The sequence below is a fragment of the Melanerpes formicivorus genome, unplaced genomic scaffold (assembly GCF_026170545.1).
Source record: "Melanerpes formicivorus ecotype bairdi unplaced genomic scaffold, bMelFor1.0.p_v2 SCAF_3, whole genome shotgun sequence".
Lineage (NCBI taxonomy): Eukaryota > Metazoa > Chordata > Aves > Piciformes > Picidae > Melanerpes > Melanerpes formicivorus.
Window position 1 is genome coordinate 40,365,281 of NW_027142355.1, and position 20,365 is coordinate 40,385,645.

At 51.1% G+C, this 20,365-nt stretch overlaps 2 protein-coding genes across 3 annotated transcripts; both read left to right on the plus strand.

Moving 5' to 3' along the window:
• The first annotated feature begins 1,408 nt into the window (after nt 1-1,408).
• On the plus strand, nt 1,409-10,426 carry LOC137459983 (guanylyl cyclase-activating protein 1-like). The gene is made up of 4 exons (XM_068170631.1): nt 1,409-1,687; nt 4,991-5,140; nt 6,512-6,602; nt 7,487-10,426. The coding sequence occupies exons 1-4, from the start codon at nt 1,490-1,492 to the stop codon at nt 7,612-7,614; spliced, it is 567 nt and encodes a 188-aa protein (XP_068026732.1). The 5' UTR covers nt 1,409-1,489; the 3' UTR covers nt 7,615-10,426.
• Nucleotides 10,427-12,241: 1,815 nt separating this feature from the next.
• LOC137460026 (zinc finger protein 436-like) lies at nt 12,242-19,112 on the plus strand. 2 transcript variants are annotated; one of them, XM_068170651.1, is made up of 2 exons: nt 12,242-12,282; nt 12,759-19,112. In XM_068170651.1, the coding sequence occupies exon 2, from the start codon at nt 12,770-12,772 to the stop codon at nt 13,754-13,756; it is 987 nt and encodes a 328-aa protein (XP_068026752.1). In that variant the 5' UTR covers nt 12,242-12,282; nt 12,759-12,769; the 3' UTR covers nt 13,757-19,112. The 2 variants fall into 2 exon arrangements, with proteins under 2 accessions (XP_068026752.1, XP_068026751.1); XM_068170650.1 differs by lacking the exon at nt 12,242-12,282 and adding an exon at nt 12,489-12,654.
• The last annotated feature ends 1,253 nt before the right edge of the window (nt 19,113-20,365 follow it).

Sequence of the window (20,365 nt, forward strand, 5' to 3'; positions counted from 1 at the left end):
CAGGTCCTGCACTTGTGTCACAACAACCTCATGATAAGCTACAGACTTGGGGGTGTGTGTTGGCAAAGTTGGCACTTAGAAAGGGCCCTGGGGGTATTGGTTAATAGTTGACAATATTAAGAGTCAGCAGTGCTCAGGTGGCCAGAAAAGCCAATGGCATCCTGGCTTGGATTGCAAACACTGTGGCCAGCAGGGACAGGGAGGTGATCATCCCCCTGTGCTCAGCACTGGTGAGGCCACACCTGGAGTGCTGTGCTCAGTTCTGCGCCACTCACTACAGGAAGGACACTGAGGGGCTGGGATGTGTCCAGAGAAGGGCAATGAGGCTGGAGAAGGGCCTGGAACAGCTGGGCTACGAGGAGCAGCTGAGGGAGCTGGGGTTGTTCAGTCTGGAGAAGGGGAGGCTGAGGAGAGACCTCACTGCTCTCTACCTGAAGGGAGGTTGGAGCGAGGAGGGGGCAGCCTCCACTCCTTGGTGTCAAGCAACAGGACCAGAAGAAATGGTTCCAAGCTGTGCTGGGGAAGGTTCAGGCTGGATATTAGGAAGTAATTCTTCACTGGGAGGGTTCTCAAACATTGGAATGGTCTGCCCAGGGCAGTGCTGGAGTCACCACCCTCTCTGGAGGTGTTTAAGCAGCACTGGGACCTGGTGCTTAGGGCCATGGTTTAGTGTTGACCCTTCAGTGCTGGCTTGAAGGTCGGACTGGATGATCTTGGAGGTCCCTTCCAACTGGATGTTTTCTGTGATTCTGTGCTTCCTGTTTGTGCAGATGAGCTTTTTATGGGTCAGTTGGAGTTCTCTGGTGATTCTGGGCATTATTTGGGCTCCTTCACTTCCCATTCATCTGTGGCCTTATTGTGTGTGTGGAATGAATCCCAGGATGTTAGGTGTTGATGAGGTCTTCTGGAGACCATTGAGTCCAACCCCTCTGCCAAAGCTGGGTGACCTAGGGCAGGCCACACAAGAACACATCTATGCTTTCCCCCCTGTAGCCTAACACTTGTGATGGGCTGCTTCTGCACCACTTTCTGGTTCTAAACACCACGCTGTCCAACATGTCCAGTCGAGCAAACAGCCTCTCACATCCAGTCAGAGGGGCAGACCTTTGCCTCACCTCACAGCCCACATCTCCTAGCCTCCCCCCTCTTGTTTTCATGGCAAATTATAGCAATGTTAAAAATAGGGTAGGGGAGCACACCAAAATAGCTCCTGATTAACCGCCTCACCCTTTCTGCTTTGGCTTCCAAAATAGCAGTGATTCAGTGGCTTATCTTGCCCCCTCCCCCCCTCCCCCTTTTCCACTCTAAGAAGACTGTATCACTGAAACTTTCAGGTTTGTAAGTTTGCCCCTAAACAGATTAACACTGCTAATTGGCTTGTGGAAAGTCAGATCCCTCGCTTGAACTGCCACCTGGGTCAAACGTGGGCAGGAGCAGTGCCGTGAGAGCCGCAGGAGGGAGAGGATCGCTCCACTGACTCCACGTACACATGGGCAACAACAGCAGCTCCACGGTGGATGATCTGCAGGCCGTGGAGATCCACCACTGGTACAAAAAGTTCATGCAGGAGTGTCCTTCTGGCCAGCTGACAGAGCATGAATTTAAACAGTTCTTTGGTCTCCGAGGGCTGGATCCGGAAGCCAATGAGTACATCGAGCAGATGTTCCGCACCTTCGATATGAACAAGGTGAGTTCCCCAGCGAGGAAGTGAGCTGCCTCGTGCTGCTGAAAAGTCATCCAGCTCCTGCATTTTTAGAGTCTTTTGGGTTTTCTCTTGCAAACATTGGTGTGGAAAGCTGCTGGGTGGGACACTGAGGTCAAGCAGCTAAATGCAAGGGGCAAATTGATGCGCCTAGGGGATGGCACAGCCAGTGTAAGCACGGGTAATCAAAATGTCTAATTGTCTTCTTCTGGTTCATCTTGAAGGTTCCTGATTTTGTATCAATTGCCTTGGCCTTGTTTGACTAGCAAATTACTAAGTAAAAGAGATTTCATTCTTACTCCTATTCTTTATTCCTCTTCTTCTTCCTTCTTCTTCTTCCTCCTTTGTTCTTTCTTCTTCCTTCTTTGTTCTTTCTTCTTCTTCTTCTTTCTTCTTCCTTCTTCTTCTTCTTTGTTCTTTCTTCTTCTTTCTTCCTTCTTCTTTCTTCCTTCTTCTTCCTTCTTTCTTCTTCCTTCTTCTTCTTTCTTCTTCCTTCTTCTTCTTTCTTCTTTCTTCTTTCTTCTTCCTTCTTTCTTCTTCCTTCTTCTTCCTTCTTTGTTCTTTCTTCTTTCTTCTTCTTTCTTCCTTCTTCTTCCTTCTTCTTCCTTCTTTGTTCTTCCTTCTTCTTCCTTCTCTGTTCTTCCTTCTTCTTCCTTTGTTCTTCCTTCTTCTTCCTTCTCTGTTCTTCCTTCTTCTTCCTTCTTCTTTCTTTGTTCTTTGTTCTTTTTTCTTCATTTTTCTTCTTCTTTGTTCTTTCTTCTTCTTTCTTCATCTTCTTTCTTCTTTCTTATTTTTCTTCTTCTTATTTTTCTTTCTTATTTTTCCTCTTTCTTATTTTTCTTCTTCTTTCTTATTTTTCTTCTTCTTTCTTATTTTTCCTCTTCTTTCTTATTTTTCTTCTTCTTCTTCCTTATGTTTCTTCTTCTTCCTTATTTTTCTTCTTCTTCCTTATTTTTCTTCTTCTTCCTTATTTTTCTTCTTCTTCTTTCTGATTCTTACTTTCCTAGGTCTCCCTGGAACCTCCTCTTCTGCAGGCTGAACAACCCCAGCTCCCTCAGCCTGTCCTTGTTAACGCTAAATAAAACGTGAAGGGGTTCAAAACAAAGAACAAATAAAGTCTCCGTCTCTGCCAAAGATTCTGAATAATGAGTTCAACAAATTCCAGAAAAAAATAATTAATAATAATAATAATAATAATAATAATAATAATAATAATAATAATAATAATAATAATTTAAAAAATAACCTTTCATTTGTTGAGGTATTGAAATAAAGTCAGGTGCCCTTCTAGGCTGGATGTAAATAAAGATGTGTAAGAGGCAGCTGGATTCTTTACAGCTTGAGAGAGTCCAGCACAGAGCCACAAAGCTGCTGAGGGCAGTGGAACATCTCCCTGCTGAGGACAGGCTGAGGGAGCTGGGACTGTACAGCTTGGAGCAGAGGAGCCTGAGGGGTGACCTCATTCCTGTTGATAAAGCTGTGCAGGGAAGTGTTGGGAGGACAGAGCCAGGCTCTGCTCAGGGATGTCCAATGACAGGACAAGGGGCAATGGGGGCAAGCTGGAGCAGAGGAGGTGCCACAGGAACAGAAGGGAAAACTTTTTCCCTGTGAGGGTGCCAGAGCCCTGGAGCAGGCTGCCCAGAGAGGTTGTGGAGTCTCCTTTGGAGACATTCCAAACCCACCTGGATGTGTTCCTGTGTGACCTACTCTAGGTGATCCTGCTCTGGCAGAGGGGTTGGCCTGGATGATCTTCTGAGGTCCCTTCCAACCCCTAACATTCTGTGGTTCTGTGCTAACCAGCTCTAAAGGTGGGGGAGGAAGGCAACTCTATTGAAAATTGTATCCTCTCTGCCCTCAGCAGAGTTCTCAGAACCTAAAGGTCCAGAGGACAGATGATTCCATCCATCATCAATCTCTGCATTGCTACAGGGAGGCTTTTCCTCTGTGTGCTCTTGTTTCTTGTCCTTGTTTATGAAAGGAGCTTAGATTAAGTAACCAACTATTAGCAGGCTCAGATTAACTGCTGTAGGTCCATCTCCATCTCCACTACTTCCCTCTCCTCAAGATCACTCTGAATTTGTTTAGAAGATTACTTTTTCTCTTTGTATGACCAAATTTGTCAGTGTCCTTAAAACATGGTTTACAGCCTCACCTGGGGCTCTCAGGACAACTTTGGGACAGACACCATCCCCAAACATGTTTTAAAGTCCTTAAATAGCCCAAGAAATCACAGAGCTAAAGGAAAAGACTTGTGCAAGAGCTGTAAATATTTAGGTTTAGTTTATAAACCTACTTCTCCTGGCTCTTACCATCCTGGGCAGAGAGAATTTTAGGATAAGAAAGGCTATTTTTCAGTTTCACATTTATTTCTGGTCATTGCATCCAGCACAAGACCTCAGCTGCCCTCCTCCTTGCTTACACTTAGGAGCTATGTAATATTCCTCAGCATTCCTTAGCACCTTCTGCCCTCTCTCATGTTGTCCAAGCCAATGTGCTTTGCTCAGGCCCTAGGCTTGCCTTCATCAAAACCACCCTGGGATGTCCCACCTGTTTCACATCTCTCTGGGACTAGTTCCTCCTTGACTCACAGACAAAGAATCACAGAATGTTAGGGGGTTGGAAGGAAGTGGAAAATCATCTAGTCCAACCCCTCTGCCAGAACAGGATCACCTAGGGCAGGTCACACAGGAACACATCCAGGTGAGTTTGCAATGTCTCCAGAGAAGAAGACTTCATAACCTCTCTGGGCAGCCTGCTGCAGGGCTCTGGCAACCTCACAGGGAAAGAAATTCCCTTCTGTTCCCATGGCACCTCCTCTGCTCCAGCTTGCCCCCACTGCCCCTTGTCCTGTCATTGGACATCACTGAGCAGAGCCTGGCTTCATCCTCCTGACACTTCCCTGCACATCTTTATCAACAGGAATGAGGTCAACCCTCAGGCTCCTCTGCTCCAAGCTGAAGAGCCCCAGCTCCTTCAGCCTGTCCTCAGCAGGGAGTTTTCCACTGACTTCATCACCTCTGTGGCTCTGTGCTGGACTCTCTCAAGCAGTTCCCTGAGGTTCTTCTTGAAATGAGGGGCCCAGCACTGGACACAATATTCCAGATGTGGCTTCAGCAGGGCAGAGTAGAAGGGCAGGAGAACCTCTCTTGACCTACTAACCACAGCCCTTCTAATCCACCCCAGAATGGCATTGACTTTCTTGGCCCCAAGAGCACACTACTGGCTCATGGTCATCCTTCCATCCACTCCTGCCTGAGTCAGCTGTTGTAACACTTGGTTTGCCCCCAGGATGGATATATTGACTTCATGGAATATGTGGCTGCCCTCAGCCTGGTTCTCCGTGGGAAGATGGAGCAGAAGCTGCGGTGGTACTTCAAGCTCTACGATGTAGACGGCAACGGCTGCATCGACCGACACGAACTGCTCAATATCATTAAGGTGAGACTCTCCAGGGGTCTTTCCTCCTTCCTTAAAAGCAAATCCCAACACACAAGTCATGCATGAGGCCTTTTTTAACAGCAGAATTCCCCACAGTCTCTTAGGCTAGCAAGGAGACTTGACAGAGTCTCTCTGACCACCGCAGCATGTATCGCTAACTCCAGAAAGTTGTTTTAGCTGCCTACAGGTGGGGGCTCAGCAGAGGAAGGGCCACAGGGCTGGCTCCTCTGAGAAGATGCTAGAAGGTCCTTTGGCTCCAAGTTGCACCTGCCTCTGGCCAAGGCTGAGCCAAACAGGGATGGTGGTAACACCTCTGCAATAAAGCATTTAAGGAGGGATTAAAAAAAAACCTGATAGGGAAAGAGAAATAGCTCTGCAGACTCTAAAGTCAGTGAAGAAAGAGGGGAAAGGAGTTGCTGCAGGTGTCAGAGCAGAGATGCCTCTGCAGACCACTGGGAAGACCATGGTGAGATGGCAGGCTGACCCCCTGCAGCCCATGGAAAGGACTTGTGTTGGAGGACTAACCCTTTGGAGGAACCACACAGTGGAGCAGGAGAAGAGGAGGAAGAAGCAGTGGAAGCAATGCATGACAAACCGACCTCCACCCTCATTCTTTTGTCCCCTGTGCTACTGCAGGGTAGGAGGTAGAGAAACCAGGAGCAGACCTGAGCTGGGGAAGAGAGAGGGGAAGGAAGGGGTTAAGATTTGTTGGCTTTCTCATTTTCCTGCTCTGATTTGGTTGGTTACAAATGTAACTGATTGGGTCTTTTTCCCCAAGTCCACTCTGGTTTGCCCATGACCAGAACTGCTGAGTGATCCCTCTCTCTTCTTGTCTCCTCCACCCAGGAGCCTCTACTCTGCCCTGGTGGGGCCATTCTCTGATTTTCTGCTTATGAATAAGATGAGGTGCAGCAAACAACTTCAACTTTCCAGTCAGCTTTAGGGAGAAGCAGGACACAGGATAAAACCCAGAAACAGGGAAAGCAGGGATAGAAATAAATGCTCCCAGCCTGTGCCAAAGGAATGTCCTGGTGTGTTTGACAGGTTTTATTGGGCTTGCTGGGCAATAGGGTAAGAGAAAGTGGAGCAATGAGGCGGATCCTGATTCTGCCATTTCTGCACTGCTTCACCTCCACCTAAGCAGACTGAGGGCAATCCTCTGGCTCCAACTGCTCACTCCATGCTCCCTTTGCATCACTCCGTGCCCAGCTATAAGGCCTGGTGATTTCTGCTGTGGTTTTGTGGGGTGCTGGTTCATTTGCATGGGGAAGGTACCAGGCATGACTGTCTTGTCCTGACTGTGTGCTGACAGGCTGCAGTGGAATCAGCCTTTCCTTTTAGGAGCTTCCTATTCTTGCTCTTTTCTTGTAGGCTATCCGAGCCATTAATGGTGGTGACCATGAAACTAGTGCGGAAGAGTTCACCAACAGAGTCTTCAACAAAATTGATGTCAATGGAGATGGTAAGATTCCTTTGTCAGCAACCTCAAGTGGCCTCTTTGCTACAGAGACATCCCTGTCTTCCTCTCACTTGATGCCTCTTCATTTTCTAGTTGCTGGTTTTATGTGGGAATGGATTCTCTATGGATTTTGCTAAGGCCTGGCTTGGATTAGAAGCACTGTGGCCAGCAGGAACAGGGAGGTGATCAGCTCTGTGCTTAGCTCTCCTGAGGCTACACCTCGAGTGCTGTGCTCAGTTGTGGGACACTTCCTACATGAAGGATATTGAGGTGCTGGAGCATGTCCAGAGAAGGGCAATGAGGTTGGAATCAGGTCTGGAGAACCTGGGCTATGAGGAGGGGCTAAGGGAGCTGGGGGTGTTCAGTCTGGAGAAGAGGAGGCTGAGGAAAGACCTCACTGCTCTCTACAACTGCCTGAAGGGAGGTTGGAATGAGGAGGGGGAAGCTTCTTCTCCTTGGTGTCAAGCAACAGGACCAGAGGAAATGGTTCCAAGCTGTGCTGGGGGAGGTTCAGGCTCGATATCAGGAAATATTTCTTCACTGGGAGGGTTCTCAAACCTTGGAATGGTCTGCCTGGGGCAGTGCTGGAGTCACCATCCCCGGAGGTGTTTAAGCAGTGTTTGTACCTGCCCCTTAGGGCCATGGTTTAGTGTTGACCCTTCAGTGCTGGGTCAGGGGTTGGACTGGATAAGTTTGGAGGTCTCTTCTAACCAGACATATTCTGTGATTCTGTGAAGTGTCTTGTAGGCTTAGAAAGGCTTTCTGAGGCCTCTTGCTGCTTTAGAGCAGTGCATATATAGCAAGTGGTCTCTAGGTGACTGCCCTCCTTTTCCTGTTCCAGTATGGACAGGCATGATTCTGATGCCTTCCCTCTGTCTCTGACACAGGTGAGCTTTCCCTGGAGGAGTTTGTGGAGGGAGCAAGGGAAGATGAGGAGTTCATGGAAGTGATGATGAAGAGCTTGGACCTGCAGCACATCGTGACCATGATCAACAACCGCCGGCACAGTGTGTAAATGGAGCTGGGAGAGAAGGTGCTGTGCCAACAGACAGACAGACAGACAGACAGAAGGGTGCCCAGACAGCAGGAAGCAGAGACAAGCACTTTTGAAACCAAACAATATTTCCATTAACAAGAACATGGAAGTAGGGGCAGCAGGACACAGCTGTATTTGTGTTTCTGAGGACAAACTTTCAAGCTCAGCCACATAGTTGAAAGGCAGCGGCTGCCAAACTGGATCTGAGCTGGCAGCGTTTGACTTGACTGCCTGCAGCTTAGAGGGCCAACTTTCAGGGCACAAATTTTCCTCTCCTTGCTCTTTGTCACTTTGCAATGGACTAAAAGCACTGTGATGGGCACTGGCAGAACTGGGTGATGGAGTGGGGGGTGATTTCTGAGGTGTTCAGAAGAAGATTTGCAAACTGTTGCCAGTGTGGGACAAAACCATCAGAAGAATGTCACTGCCACTGCGCTCACCAAGCTGTCAGCTCAGCAGCACCACCATGCTTAGGTGTGCTTGGAGCTGATTCTCTCTGCAGAAGCAGCTTGATGTGTAAGATCTTAAGAGCTAAAGGAAAAATCAGTCTGAGAGTGACAAACCTCTTCCCAGCTGTGCTGTTTGCACTTTGGTGTGATCAAAGAACCTTTTACCAGACAACAGTGCAGCTTTTGCAAGCAGAGCAAATGTGCTTCTCAGCTTCCCAAAGCAGGAGAGACCATTTTTTTTCCCCCACTCATTGCCCTACTGCTCTCATATAACTGAATAAATGAAGTATGTGGAGGTGATCCTAAGAGTGTTCAGCAAATTGGCAGTGGTGTGGTTGAGAAGTCTGATGGGATGGTGCCATCCAGAGGGACCTGGACAGGCTGGAGAGGTGGGCTGAGGGGAAGCTCATGAGGGGCAGCAAGGCAAAGGGCAAGGTCCTGTATCTAGGTTGAGGCAATCCTAGATACAAAAACAGGCTGGGGGAGGATGAGAGTGAGAGCAGCCCTGCAGAAAAGGACTTGGGGGTGCTGGTGGATGAGAGGCTGGACAGGAGGCAGCAGTGTGCACTTGCAGCCCAGAAGGCCAAAGGTTCTTTAGCATGAGGGTGGTGGAACACTGCAACAGGTTGCTCAGGCAGGTAGTTGAGGCTCCATCCCTGGAGATCTTCAAGCTGAGGCTCAACAAGGTTCTGAGCAACCTACTCTAGTGGAGGATGTCCCTGCTGACTGCAGGGGCTTGGACTAGATGAGCTTTGGAGGTCCCTTCCAACCCAGACCATTCTACATTCTGTGACAGTCTGAACCACAGTACCTCAACATCCTTGTGGTTCTGTGCTGGGCTCTTTCAAGCACTTCCCTGAGGTCATTCTTGAACCAGACATAGTATTCCACTGTCCCTGCTGACTGCAGGGGGGTTGGACTAGGTGAGCTTTGAAGGTCCCTTCCAATCCAAACCATTCCATGGGGACCATGGTAGACATGAAATGCTGCTAACTGCTGAAAGGTAAGCCAGACATCCACAGAGTATTTCAGAGGAGAAGGAGAGGAGGAAGAACTTTGGGAACCACCAACAAGCTATTGTCTATGGCCCAGTACTTCTGTAAGAGTTGAGACAGTTTGGTCTGAGAACCAGAAGGCTGCCAGTGAGTCAGAGGACAGAGAACACTTGAACTGGGGGAGAGTCTGGGGAGGGAATGGTGTGAAAACAGCCAGCCAAGCTGTTCAGTATTTTCTTTGTGGTTCTCTTGGGATTTTTTTTAACCAGTAAGGTTCCAATGGATTCATCTCTTTATATATTTTTTTTCAGTCTATTTTTCCCCCAAGTTAAGCCTGTTTAAATGACAGATGGAAAGATGGGGACCCATTCTGAAGGCCAAACTGACAACTAACCCAAGGGTGCCGAGGTCTTCAAGAAAAATCAGTCAGAAACTTAAATATGAAAGCCAGAAAGCTGAGTTTCCTTCTCCAATCTCAACAGCCCTGAGGTGTGAGATTTATTTCCAGACACCTCAGAGTCTTAAGCTTTGTCTTAATAAAGAATTTTAAACATTTTTATTTTCTTAGAGATCTCCATCATGTTTCACTTGCCAGACAAACTGAGAACTCTGGGTTGTTCTCCACTATTCCAGTTCCATGAAGTTCCTGGTGAGTGTGGAATAAAGGAATGAATTATGCAATAAATAGGAAATGTGATTCAGAAGTCTGCTTGACAGGCTGGAGAGAAGGGATCCACCCAGAGAGACTTGGGCAGGCTGCAGAGGTGGGCCCAAGCCATCCTCATGAAGTTCAACAAGGCCAAATGCATCTGGGTTGGGGCAACTGCAAGCACAAGTTCAGGCTGGACAAGGAGTAGCTCAAGAGCAGTCTGGAGGAAAAGGTCTTGTGGGTGTCAGTTGGTGACAAACTCCCCATGAGCCAGCAATGGCTGCTGGCAGCCCAGCAGGCAGCTGTGTGTTGGGCTGCACCCAAAGCAAGGAGAGCAGCAGGACAGGGAGGGGATTCTGTCCCTCTGCTCTGCTGAGACCCCACTTGCAGCATTGCCTCCAGTTCTGGTGCCCCCAGCATAAAAGGGACATAGAGCTGCTGGAGTGGGTCCAGAGGAGGCCACGGAGCTGATCAGAGGCCTGCAGGACCTCCCCTATGGGGACAGGCTGAGGGAGCTGGAGTTGTTCAGCCTGGAGAAGAGAAGGCTCCAGGCAGACCTAAGTACAGCCTTCCAGTACCTGTAGGGGGCTGCAAGAAGGCTGCAGAGGGACTGTTTGCAGAGGTCTGCGGTGCCAGGACAAGGGGCAATGGTTTGAAATGAGAGAAGAGCATCCAGCCTAAACCTCCCCTGGCACAGCTTGAGACAATGCCCTCTTGTTCTAGTGCTGGTCGCCTGGAAGAAGAGACCAACCTCTGCCTGTCTACAATCTCCCTTCAGGTAGCTGTAGACAGCAAGAAGGTCTCCCCTGAGCCTCCTCTTCTCCAGGCTAAGCAACCCCAGATCCCTCAGCCTCTTCTCACAGGCCTGTGCTCCAGACCCTTCCCCAGCTTTGTTGCCCTTCTCTGGACACGTTCCAGCAGCTCAACATCTTTCCTAAACTGAGGGGCCCAGAACTGGATACAGGACTCGAGGTGTGGCCTAACCAGTGCAGTGTACAGGGGCAGAATGACCTCCCTGCTCCTGCTGGCCACACTGTTCCTGATGCAGGCCAGGATGCCATTGGCCCTCTTGGCTGCCTGGGCACACTGCAGGCTCATGTTCAGCCTACCATCGACCTGCACCCCCAGGTCCCTCTCTGCCTGGCTGCTCTCCAGCCACTCTGACCCCAGCCTGTAGCACTGCATGGGGTTGTTGTGGCCAATGTGCAGCACCTGGCACTTGGATGTGTTCAATCTCATGCCGTTGGACTCTGCCCATCTGTCCAGCCTGTCGAAGTCTCTCTGCAAAGCCTCTCTACCCTCTAGCAGATCAACTCCTGTCCCCAGCTTGGTGTCATCTGCACATTTACTGATGATGGACTCAATTCAGTATTCAGTATCACTAAGGTTGGAAGAGACCTCAAAGATCATCGAGTCCAACCTGTCACCTCATGACTAGAGTAGGGAGGACACTACTGCCCACTTCAGGCTTGAACTCATGACCTTTTCCATTAAGGGTCTGATGCGCTACCAACTGAGCCACATCCTGACACCCAATGCCCTCATCCAGATCATCAGTAAAGATATTGTACAGGATGGGGCCCAGCACTGATCCCTGGGGGACACCACTAGTGACTGGCTGCCGTTTTCCCTTGTTCTGTCACTACAGATCTTTCCTAGAAAGGCCACAGGGAGGTCTCCTCAGAGCCTTCCACTTTGCAGTTGGAGTAAGGCAATGGAAGGGTGGTAGCAGAGGTAGCTGTGATACAAAGAGGTGCCTGTGAGTGTGAAGAAAACAATTCAGACAGCAGAACAACGTGTGAGGAAGCTTGGGAAGGCTGCACAGCAGAGGCTGCAGAATAGAGCTGCAAGAACTGGAAGCCAGGGCAGGGCAGGTGAGCAGTCTGGAAAGCTATGAGGCACACAATTCCTCGGTCGGTTTTGCTTCCTACTGCTCCATACTCCCCGAATGAACACTGATGCTCATCTTCCAGCGAGCGGGGCTGCACCCCGAGGGTTAGATCCTGCCATGCCCAGTCCCTGCTATGTGCCCCGTGGCATCCAGCCAAAGCTCTGCTGCGGTATCTTTATTTCTACGGCCCTGCACAGGGCAGGGCGCAGACCAAGAGGGTAGGCAGTGCCCCGGGGACAGGCAGAGAGCAGCAGCAGGGAGACGCCTCGGCAGGACCGGCCTCGGCACGGCCGGCAGCACACACCGCGGCCGGGCCCAGCCTCCCGGGGCCTCCGGCAGCCCGGCGCCCGGTCAGTACGGAACGTCGAGCCGCCGCCGCAGTACAGAGCGGAGAGCGAGGCGGGCTGGGGCTGGAAGGGTTACAACCATCAGCATCGGCCGGCCGCCGCCCGGCAGGCGCAGGAAGTGCCGGCGAGGCGGACCCGGCCGGGGGGAACCTCTCCTCTCCCCTCCTCCCCTCCCCTCCCCTCCCCGCGGCCGCTGGCTGTGCCCGGCTCTCCCTCCGCCCGCCCGGGGCTGTGCTGCCGGGCGGAGGCGAGGCGGGGACGGTGGGTTGCCGGCCCCGAGAGGAGGCAGCTGAGGGAGCGGACCGAGGCGGCATTGGTGCGCCCGGGGCCGGGGCTGGTTTAGCCGCAGCGTCGCCGCCGGTGCTGCCCCCGGGGGAGGACGGCAGGGATAGGGAGGCGGGTGGCGCCGCCAGGCCTCGCCGCTGCCTGGTGCACTGTCCCCGTCCCCGCCGCCAGCAGCTCCTTCTAGCCCAGCCCTCCGAGGCGGACAGCGAGCGTGGAAGCTACGGCGATAGGGGCGGGCGCGGGGGGCGGGCTCCTCCCCGGCGCCGGTGTCGCTCGGGGGTGACGAGTGGCCGCGCAGGCGGCTGACAGCTGACGGGATGGAGCCAGTACCGATGCCTTCGCTTCTCCCCTGGAAGCGGCAGAGCCGGGACAGGCTGGGCAGGAGGACCTAGCAGCTGGCCGGGTACCGTGTGGGCAGCTGCAGTGGCTGAGCTGGGTGAAGAAGAGGGAGTGCGGGCCGTGACCTAACGCCTTGGTTGTGTCTGGGCTTTCCTTCTGTCCCGGCAGGTGATGGCAGCATGAGTGAAAATGAGGGGCACCTCCGTCCAGATGGCCCAGAAGCAGCCCAACCCTGTGGGGCCATTCCGGACTTTTTCACGAGGGAAGCTTCACCTCCAGGCTGCCACCATGAAGCGTCCCACCCGAGCCCAAACCTCAGCTCCCCAGGGACGGGGCTGGAGAAGAGCCCCGGCTGCGCCTTCCGGAAGCGCAAAGAGCCGGCGGTGCCCCAGCGAGCGCTGCTGCGGGAGAAGCCTCACATCTGCGTCGAGTGCGGGCAGAGCTTTAACCGCGGCTCCGACCTGAGCCGCCACCGGCGCACTCACAGCGGGGAGAAGCCGCACGCCTGCACCGACTGCGGCAAGGGCTTCGGCCGCCGCTCCCACCTGCTCCAGCACCGTCGCCTGCACACGGGCGAGCGGCCCTACCGCTGCAAGGAGTGCGGGAAAGGCTTCAGCCAGAGCACGCACCTGCTGCAGCACCGGCGCAACCACACCGGCGAGAGGCCCTACGTCTGCGCCAAGTGCGGCAGGAACTTCTACCAGAACTCCGGGCTGCTGCGCCACGCCAGCTTCCACACGGGGGAGAAGCCCTACCGGTGCCCCCAGTGCGGGAAGCGCTTCGGCGACAGCTCCAACCTGGTGGCCCACCGGCGGCTCCACACCGGGGAGAAGCCCTACAAGTGCGCCGACTGCGACAAGTGCTTCAGCGAGAGCTCCAAGCTGGTCATCCACCGGCGCGTCCACACGGGGGAGAAGCCGTACCTGTGCCCCGACTGTGGCAAGAGCTTCAGCCAGCGCTCGCACCTGGTCCAACACGGTCGCATCCACAGCGGGGAGAAGCCCTACAAGTGTGCTGAGTGCGGCTCCTGCTTCGGTGACAACTCTACCCTCACCCGGCATCGTCGCACCCATACTGGGGAGAAGCCTTTCAAATGCTCCCACTGTGGGAAGAGCTTCAGTCGCAACTCCTACTTGGTCTCACACCAGCGGGTGCACGGGTGGTAGGCAGCGTCGAGGGCTGGAGCCTGCTGGTGAGCTAGGATGTGGCTTCTGATCCAGGCCTGTGCAAAAGGTACCTAAGAGACAAGGAAGTAGACGAGAGTGAGGTGATTCTGCCATTTCACTGTGCTTGGGGGAGACCTGCCCTGGAGCACTGCACACATCTCTGGAGCCCTCAACACAGGAAGGACATGGTCTCTTCTCCCAGGCAGCCAGTACCAGAACAAGAGGACACAGTCTCAGGCTGCACCAGGGGAGGTTTAGGTTGGATGTTAGGAAGAAGTTCTACACAGAGAGAGTGATTGCCCATTGGAATGGGCTGCCTGGGGAGGTGGTGGAGTCACCATCACTGGAGGTGTTCAGGAGGAGACTTGATGGGGTGCTTGGTGCCATGGGTTAGTTGTTTAGGTGGGTTGGATTGGTTGATGGGTTGCACACGATGATCTTGAAGGTCTCTTCCAACCTGGTTTATTCTAATAGAATGTCCATCCATTCTGATAGAATGACCTGATGGAGAGGGTCCAGAGGAGGGCCATGAAAATGATCAGGGGGCTGGAGCAGCTTGGCTGCAAGCACGGACTGAGGGAGCTGGGGTTCAGCCTGGAGAAGAGAAGGCTCCAGACAGACCTCAGAGCAGCCTTCCAGGAGCTGAAGTGAGCTACAAGAAGGATGGAGAGTGACTGTTTACAAAGGCATGCAGTAACAGGACAAGGGGCAATGGCTTCAAACTAGAGAAGAGCAGATTTAGACTGGATGTTAGGAAAAAGTTCTTTACCATGAAGGTAGTGGAACATTGCAAAAGGTTGCTCAGGGAGGTGGTTGGGGTGGTTGGAAGGAGCAAGACAGCTACAAGATAGGGCCATGGCCTCTTCTGAAATCTCAGAACAGGTGAGTCACTGGTGCAAGAAAACTGTCATACCTGGAGGCTTGAAACAAAAGGTAATGAGAATTATACCTGCTGCTGCTGAGGCTGTGGTGCACAACTCAAGAGGCTGCCTGTGAGCTTGTACTGGTATCCTCTCCTGCAGGATTTGGATTCACAGCCACAGTTCAAGGGGACTGGAGTAAGCTGTGTTGCAGAGCAGGACAGAACAGCTGTGTGCTCACAGAACAGCTGTGTGCTACAACTGAGCTGATTCCATATCAGTATTTCTCAAGTCCCTTTTCAATCTGTGTGTGTGTGTGTAAATAACCTCCCTCTGTAAGTATTCACATGTGTGTGAGCTGACACTGCACCTAGTTGGTGCTTCTCCAAATGCTAAACCTTCTGTATATACTTGGATTCTCTCAAGAATCAGGGAAAAACAGGTTTTGTACCAAAACATCTGAATTTTCACATCAGGGCAATCCTCATTATCAACACAGGCTGGGGGATGAGGTGATAGAAAGCAGCTCTGTGGAAAAAGGAATGGGGGTGCTGGTGGATGAGAAGGTGGACTTGAGTTAGTAATGGGTACTTGCAGCCCAGAAGGCCAATGGCAGCCTGGGCTTCACTTTCACATTCACTTTCACATTCACTGGAGGTGTTCAGGAGGAGACTTGGTGGGGTGCTTGGTTTAATTGATTAGGTGGTGGTGGATGATAGGTTGGATGCAATGATCTTGAAAGTCTCTTCCAATCTGATCTATTCTATTCTGTTCTATTCTAAAAGCAGCATGGCCAGCGATGGAGAGAGGGGATGCTGCCACATTGCTGTGATGAGACCTCACCTGCAGTGTCATGTCCTAGTTCTGGAGCCCTCAACACAGGAAGGACAGGGACCTGGTGGAGCAGGGCCAGAGGGGGGCCACGAAAATGATCATGGGGCTGGAACACCTCTCCTGTGATGACAGGCTGAGGGAGCTGGGGGTGTTCAGCCTGGAAGAAGAGAAGGCTTTGGGGAGACTTAAGAGAAGCCTTCAGTAGCTGAAGGGGGCTTCAAGAAGGCTGCAGAGGGACTGTTTGCAAAGGCCTGGAGTGACAGAACAAGGGGCAATGGTTTGAAATGAGAGAAGATCAGATTTAGATTGGATGTGAGGAACAAGTTCTTTAGCATGAGGCTGGTGGAACACTGCAACAGGTTGCCCAGGGAGGTAGTTGAGGCCCCATCCCTGGAGATCTTCAAAGCAAGGCTCAACAAGATTCTGAGCAACCTACTCTAGTGGAAGATCTCCCTGCTGGCTACAGGGGGGTTGGACTGGATGAGCTTTGGAGGACCCTTCCAACCCAAACCATTCTCTGATTCTCTGACATTCAGTGTTCCTCTGATGACTTGGGGGGTGTGTGTTTCAGATCTGCATTTGAAGTGTTGTATTAAGGTATCTGTAAAAAAAATGCATGGCTCCCATGGTTGCAAGGAATGACCTCTTAGTGTCACTCTGTGCAGTGACATTGCTTTACACAGGTGGCACTTGTAGGATGTTGCCCCTCACAGCTTCAACTAGAGGCTGAGAGCCCTGGGGCTGTTTAGTGTGGAGAAGACTGAGAGGGGATTTAATAAATGTCTATAAACAGCTGAGGGCTGAGTGTCAAGAGGGAGGGAATAGGCTCTGCTCAGTTGCACCCTGTGATAGCACAAAGAGCAATGCATATAAACTACAGCCCCGGAGGTTCCACCTCAACATGAGGAGGAACTTCTTCACTGTGAGGGTCACAGAGCACTGGAACAGGCTGCACAGAGAGGTTGTGGAGTCTCCTTCTCTGGGGACATTCATGACCCATCTGGATGTGTTCCTGTGTGACCTGTGCTCTGGCAGGGGGGTTGGACTCGATGATCTTTGGAGGTCCCTTCCAACCCCTAACATCCTGTGATCCTGTGATCTCATGAACTGCAGTGCAACACTTGCCACTTGTTTATAACTGTTTTGGTGCTGCTCATTTTAGTGACAGCACAAACTGGTGTGCTCCTCCAGCACTGGCTTGGCAATGCACCTTGCTCATCGTGCAGCTGGCTCCCTGGCTTTAGCAGGTCTCTGGATACAGACTGAAGCCAGTGAAAAAGCCAGAGCTGTGCTGGGGAAGAGATGAAGGAGAAAATAGAATAGAATAGAATAGAATAGAATAGAATAGAATAGAATAGAATAGAATAGAATAGAATAGAATAGAATAGAATAGAATAGAATAGAATAGAATAGACCAGGTTGGAAAAGAGATAGAATAGAATAGAGTAGAGTAGAGTAGAGTAGAGTAGAATAGAATAGAATAGAATAGAATAGAATAGAATAGAATAGAATAGAATAGAATAGAATAGAATAGAATAGAATAGAATAACACCTAAACACCTCCAGTGATGGTGACTCCACCACCTTCCTGGGCATCCCAATCCAATGGCTGAAGTAATTCACTTCCCCTGGCATGTCTGACCTCATCTAGTTGGAGAGGAGAATCTGGGCACCACCCTTCCTCTGCTGCTGCAGATTTTACCAGCTGTGTTCTTCCTCTTCTTTGTGGGCAGCACAGTCACAAGCCAGTTCAGAAACCAGAGCTGTGGGCAGGAGCAAAAAGCCAAGAACCAAGAGGTTTGCTTTCACACCAGCCAGCTCCTCAGCATCACAGTGAGAGACTAGTGGAAACCAGCAAAATAGTAAGCTGCTATCATTCCAACAGACCAACTCCATCCCAGCCCTGTGGTCACCAGGCAGTGTCCACATCCTCCTGGAATGCTAAGAAGATCCATGGACCTCAGGAGCTGCTGGCCAAAGGTGCTTGGGAGTGGCTTGCTCTACTCTCCAAGGCACTGCACGCAGCCTCTCTGCAAGCCCCAAGCAACTTCCAGACACTTAACTGCTGCTAAAATGTTTATTTTCATAGAGTTTAATAATAATTAACAAAACAAAAAAGCTGTAGAGGGAGCATGAAATTGTTTGCAGCTCCAAGAGGAACCAGGCACCTTTATGTGCAGCTGCTCAGGGAAGCAGAAATGGGAGTGGGTTTTGTTTACACAGGAACCAAAGCCTTCGCTTGGTTTTGTGGTTTGTTGGTTTGGAGGTTTTTGTTTGCTTGGTTTTCTTCCTTTCTTCTTTTCTTTTCCTGTGAACAACTTCAGTCTCTTCCACTTCTGGCAAGTGGTTTGGAAATGTGGCTAATGGTCACCTAAGTTGGTTCCACAGAATCACCAAGGTTGGAAGAGACCTCAAAGATCATCAAGTCCAACCTGTCACCACAGACCTCATGACTAAACCACAGCACCAAGTGCCACATCCAATCCCCTCTTGAACACCTCCAGGGATGGGGACTCCAGAAGCATCAAGTTTTTAATAGCACCAAGCTTTTCATTTGCTGGCAGAGTTTCAGGAGGGATGTCACAGCTCTCAGCTGCTGGGCTCATTTTTAACTGGGTTTGAAGGCCCATGCTGTGGTCCAGCTGTAGAGTTTGTGAGAGACTGTCCACTTGAAGTTGCCCAAAAGAAATCTCCAGCACCAAAAGTGGCTGAGGAGCCCTGTTTGCATGGGAAGGGAAGCTTGGGAATGCAGCTTTGCTTTTGGCAGCCTGATGAGAGTCTCTGTAGCAGATCGATGAATTGAAAGCCAGGTCTGCAGGGAGCTGAGTTCGACTAGAAGGGAATCCTTTACTGTGAGATACTGCTTTGAGAAGCCAGCTGCCCCCGAGGATGCCTTTGCAGCAGTCCTCTGAGCACTGGGTTTGCTTTCTCCATGCTGTCTGAAGTGCTGTGGTGTACTTAAACGATCCTCTGTCAATTAGAAGGCTTGATGTGCATCTCTTTTCCTAAGATCCTGATGACCTTCTTTTAAACTGAAAGCCAAATCAAAGCGGCCTCAGGGTTGATAGCACATTGCCAGGGCAGTAGTCAGAGCAGCTGGGATTGGATTGCTCAGCAGTGTAAGCACATTGCTGGAGTTCCTTTCCACAGCCACTGTTAGTTTTCTCTGTTCAGTGCCATTTGGCTGAAGTAATTCACTTCCCCTGGCATGTCTGACCTCATCTAGTCGGAGAGGAGAATCTGGGCACCACCCTTCCTCTGCTGCTGCAGATTTTACCAGCTGTGTTCCTCCTCTTCTTTGTGGGCAGCACAGTCACAAGCCAGTTCAGAAACCAGAGCTGTGGGCATGAGCAAAAAGCCAAGAACCAAGAGGTTTGCTTTCACACCAGCCAGCTCCTCAGCATCACAGTGGGAGAGTGCTGGAAACCAGCAAAATAGTAAGCTGCTATCATTCCAGCAGACCAACTCCATCCCAGCCCTGTGGTCACCAGGCAGTGTCCACATCCTCCTGCCAGCTGGGTGAGCTCTGCAGAGGACTGTAAATTCCTGTTGTGCTAATGGTGCTTAGATATTACAGTGATACTATGGCACTTTAGAAACACCTGAGATAGACAAATGGATGAATGACTTCTGTAAAATAAAACATTTCACCCTGGTGGTTGATGTTATTCCATCTTTTACAGTCCTTACTTTCTCCTCAGAATGACCAGAGCATCAGTTTCTTGGGCTGTGGCAGGACATGTGTGGAAATGGGTGTGACATCCTTCACAGAGGGATGGCTGCCACTTAGCACAGCTGCTGCCTGATGCAGATAAGAAGCCAGAGGTGAGGGGGATTCTTAGAAGTACTGAGTAGCTTAGCTTGGAAGCAAACTCAGAGATCATCTCCTCCAACCTCCCACCATGGGCAGGGACACCTCTCAAATAGACTCTGCTGCTCAAGGCCTCATCCATCCTGGCCTTCAACACCCCCAGGCAGGAGGCATCCTCAACCCACCTGGGCTGCCTATTCCAGAGTCTCACCACCCTCATACTCAAAAACTTCTTCCTAAGCTCCAGCCTAACCCTGCTCTCCCTCAGCTTCAACTATTCCCCCTTGTCCTGTCTCTAGACACCCTGATGAAAAGTCCCTCTGCAGCCTTCCTGGAGGATCCCTTCAGGTACTAGAAGGCATCTGTGGAGATATTGAAGGTGAGACTTGACAAGGCTCTGAGCAACCTTCTCTAGTGGAGGATGTCCCCACTCAGTGCAGGGGGGTTGGACTGGATGACCATTGGAGGTCCCTTCCAACCCAAACCATTCTATGACTCTTAAGGCATTTTGGTATCTCAGAGGTGAATGGTTGAACCAGGTCACCATGTAAGGGAAAGGGTAAGCAGGAGAGGGTGAAATGGGATCAACAGCTAGGAGGAAAGAGGAGAATTGAATTTCCTGAGTGTGCTGGGAGGAAGAAGTGATTTGGAGATGGTATCACCGTTCTCTAACCACCACCACCCCCCAAGTAATTCCTCTGTCACATCTGGACTTCTGTTTTGCTTGTCAGAGCTCTTGGCAGTTCTCCTGCTGCTGCTCATACACTGCCTGCTACCTTCTCTACCTCAAGTTGACCTTCATCAAAACACTGCTCCTGGCTGTGGTTCAGGCTCAAGCACAGAAGCCCAGAGGAGGCTTCTCTGCATCAGTTCCTATTCTGTCAATGTTTTCCCTTGCAGAAGGGCAGCCTCTCCTCACTTAACCCAGATCACTCCACAGCACATGTAAAATCCTTCTGGCTTTACAGAAAGCAGGCATCTGGGCACACCTGCGTCCTCCCCTCTGCCTTTTCCCAGCCTTAGCAGAACTTCTGTTCCAGAACAGGGGCTCTGAAGCCTCTCCCCACAGCTCTGCACCTGGCTGTTGTGCCGAAGATGCCTCTT

Excerpts from the sequence above, each read along its gene's own strand:
- LOC137459983 (XM_068170631.1), top strand. The coding sequence starts at position 1,490 with ATGGGCAACAACAGCAGCTCCACGGTGGATGATCTGCAGGCCGTGGAG. Across the intron at positions 5,141-6,511 it reads AACTGCTCAATATCATTAAG|GCTATCCGAGCCATTAATGG; the intron begins GTGAGACTCTCC and ends CTTTTCTTGTAG. Across the intron at positions 6,603-7,486 it reads AATTGATGTCAATGGAGATG|GTGAGCTTTCCCTGGAGGAG; the intron begins GTAAGATTCCTT and ends TCTCTGACACAG.
- LOC137460026 (XM_068170651.1), top strand. The coding sequence starts at position 12,770 with ATGAGTGAAAATGAGGGGCACCTCCGTCCAGATGGCCCAGAAGCAGCC.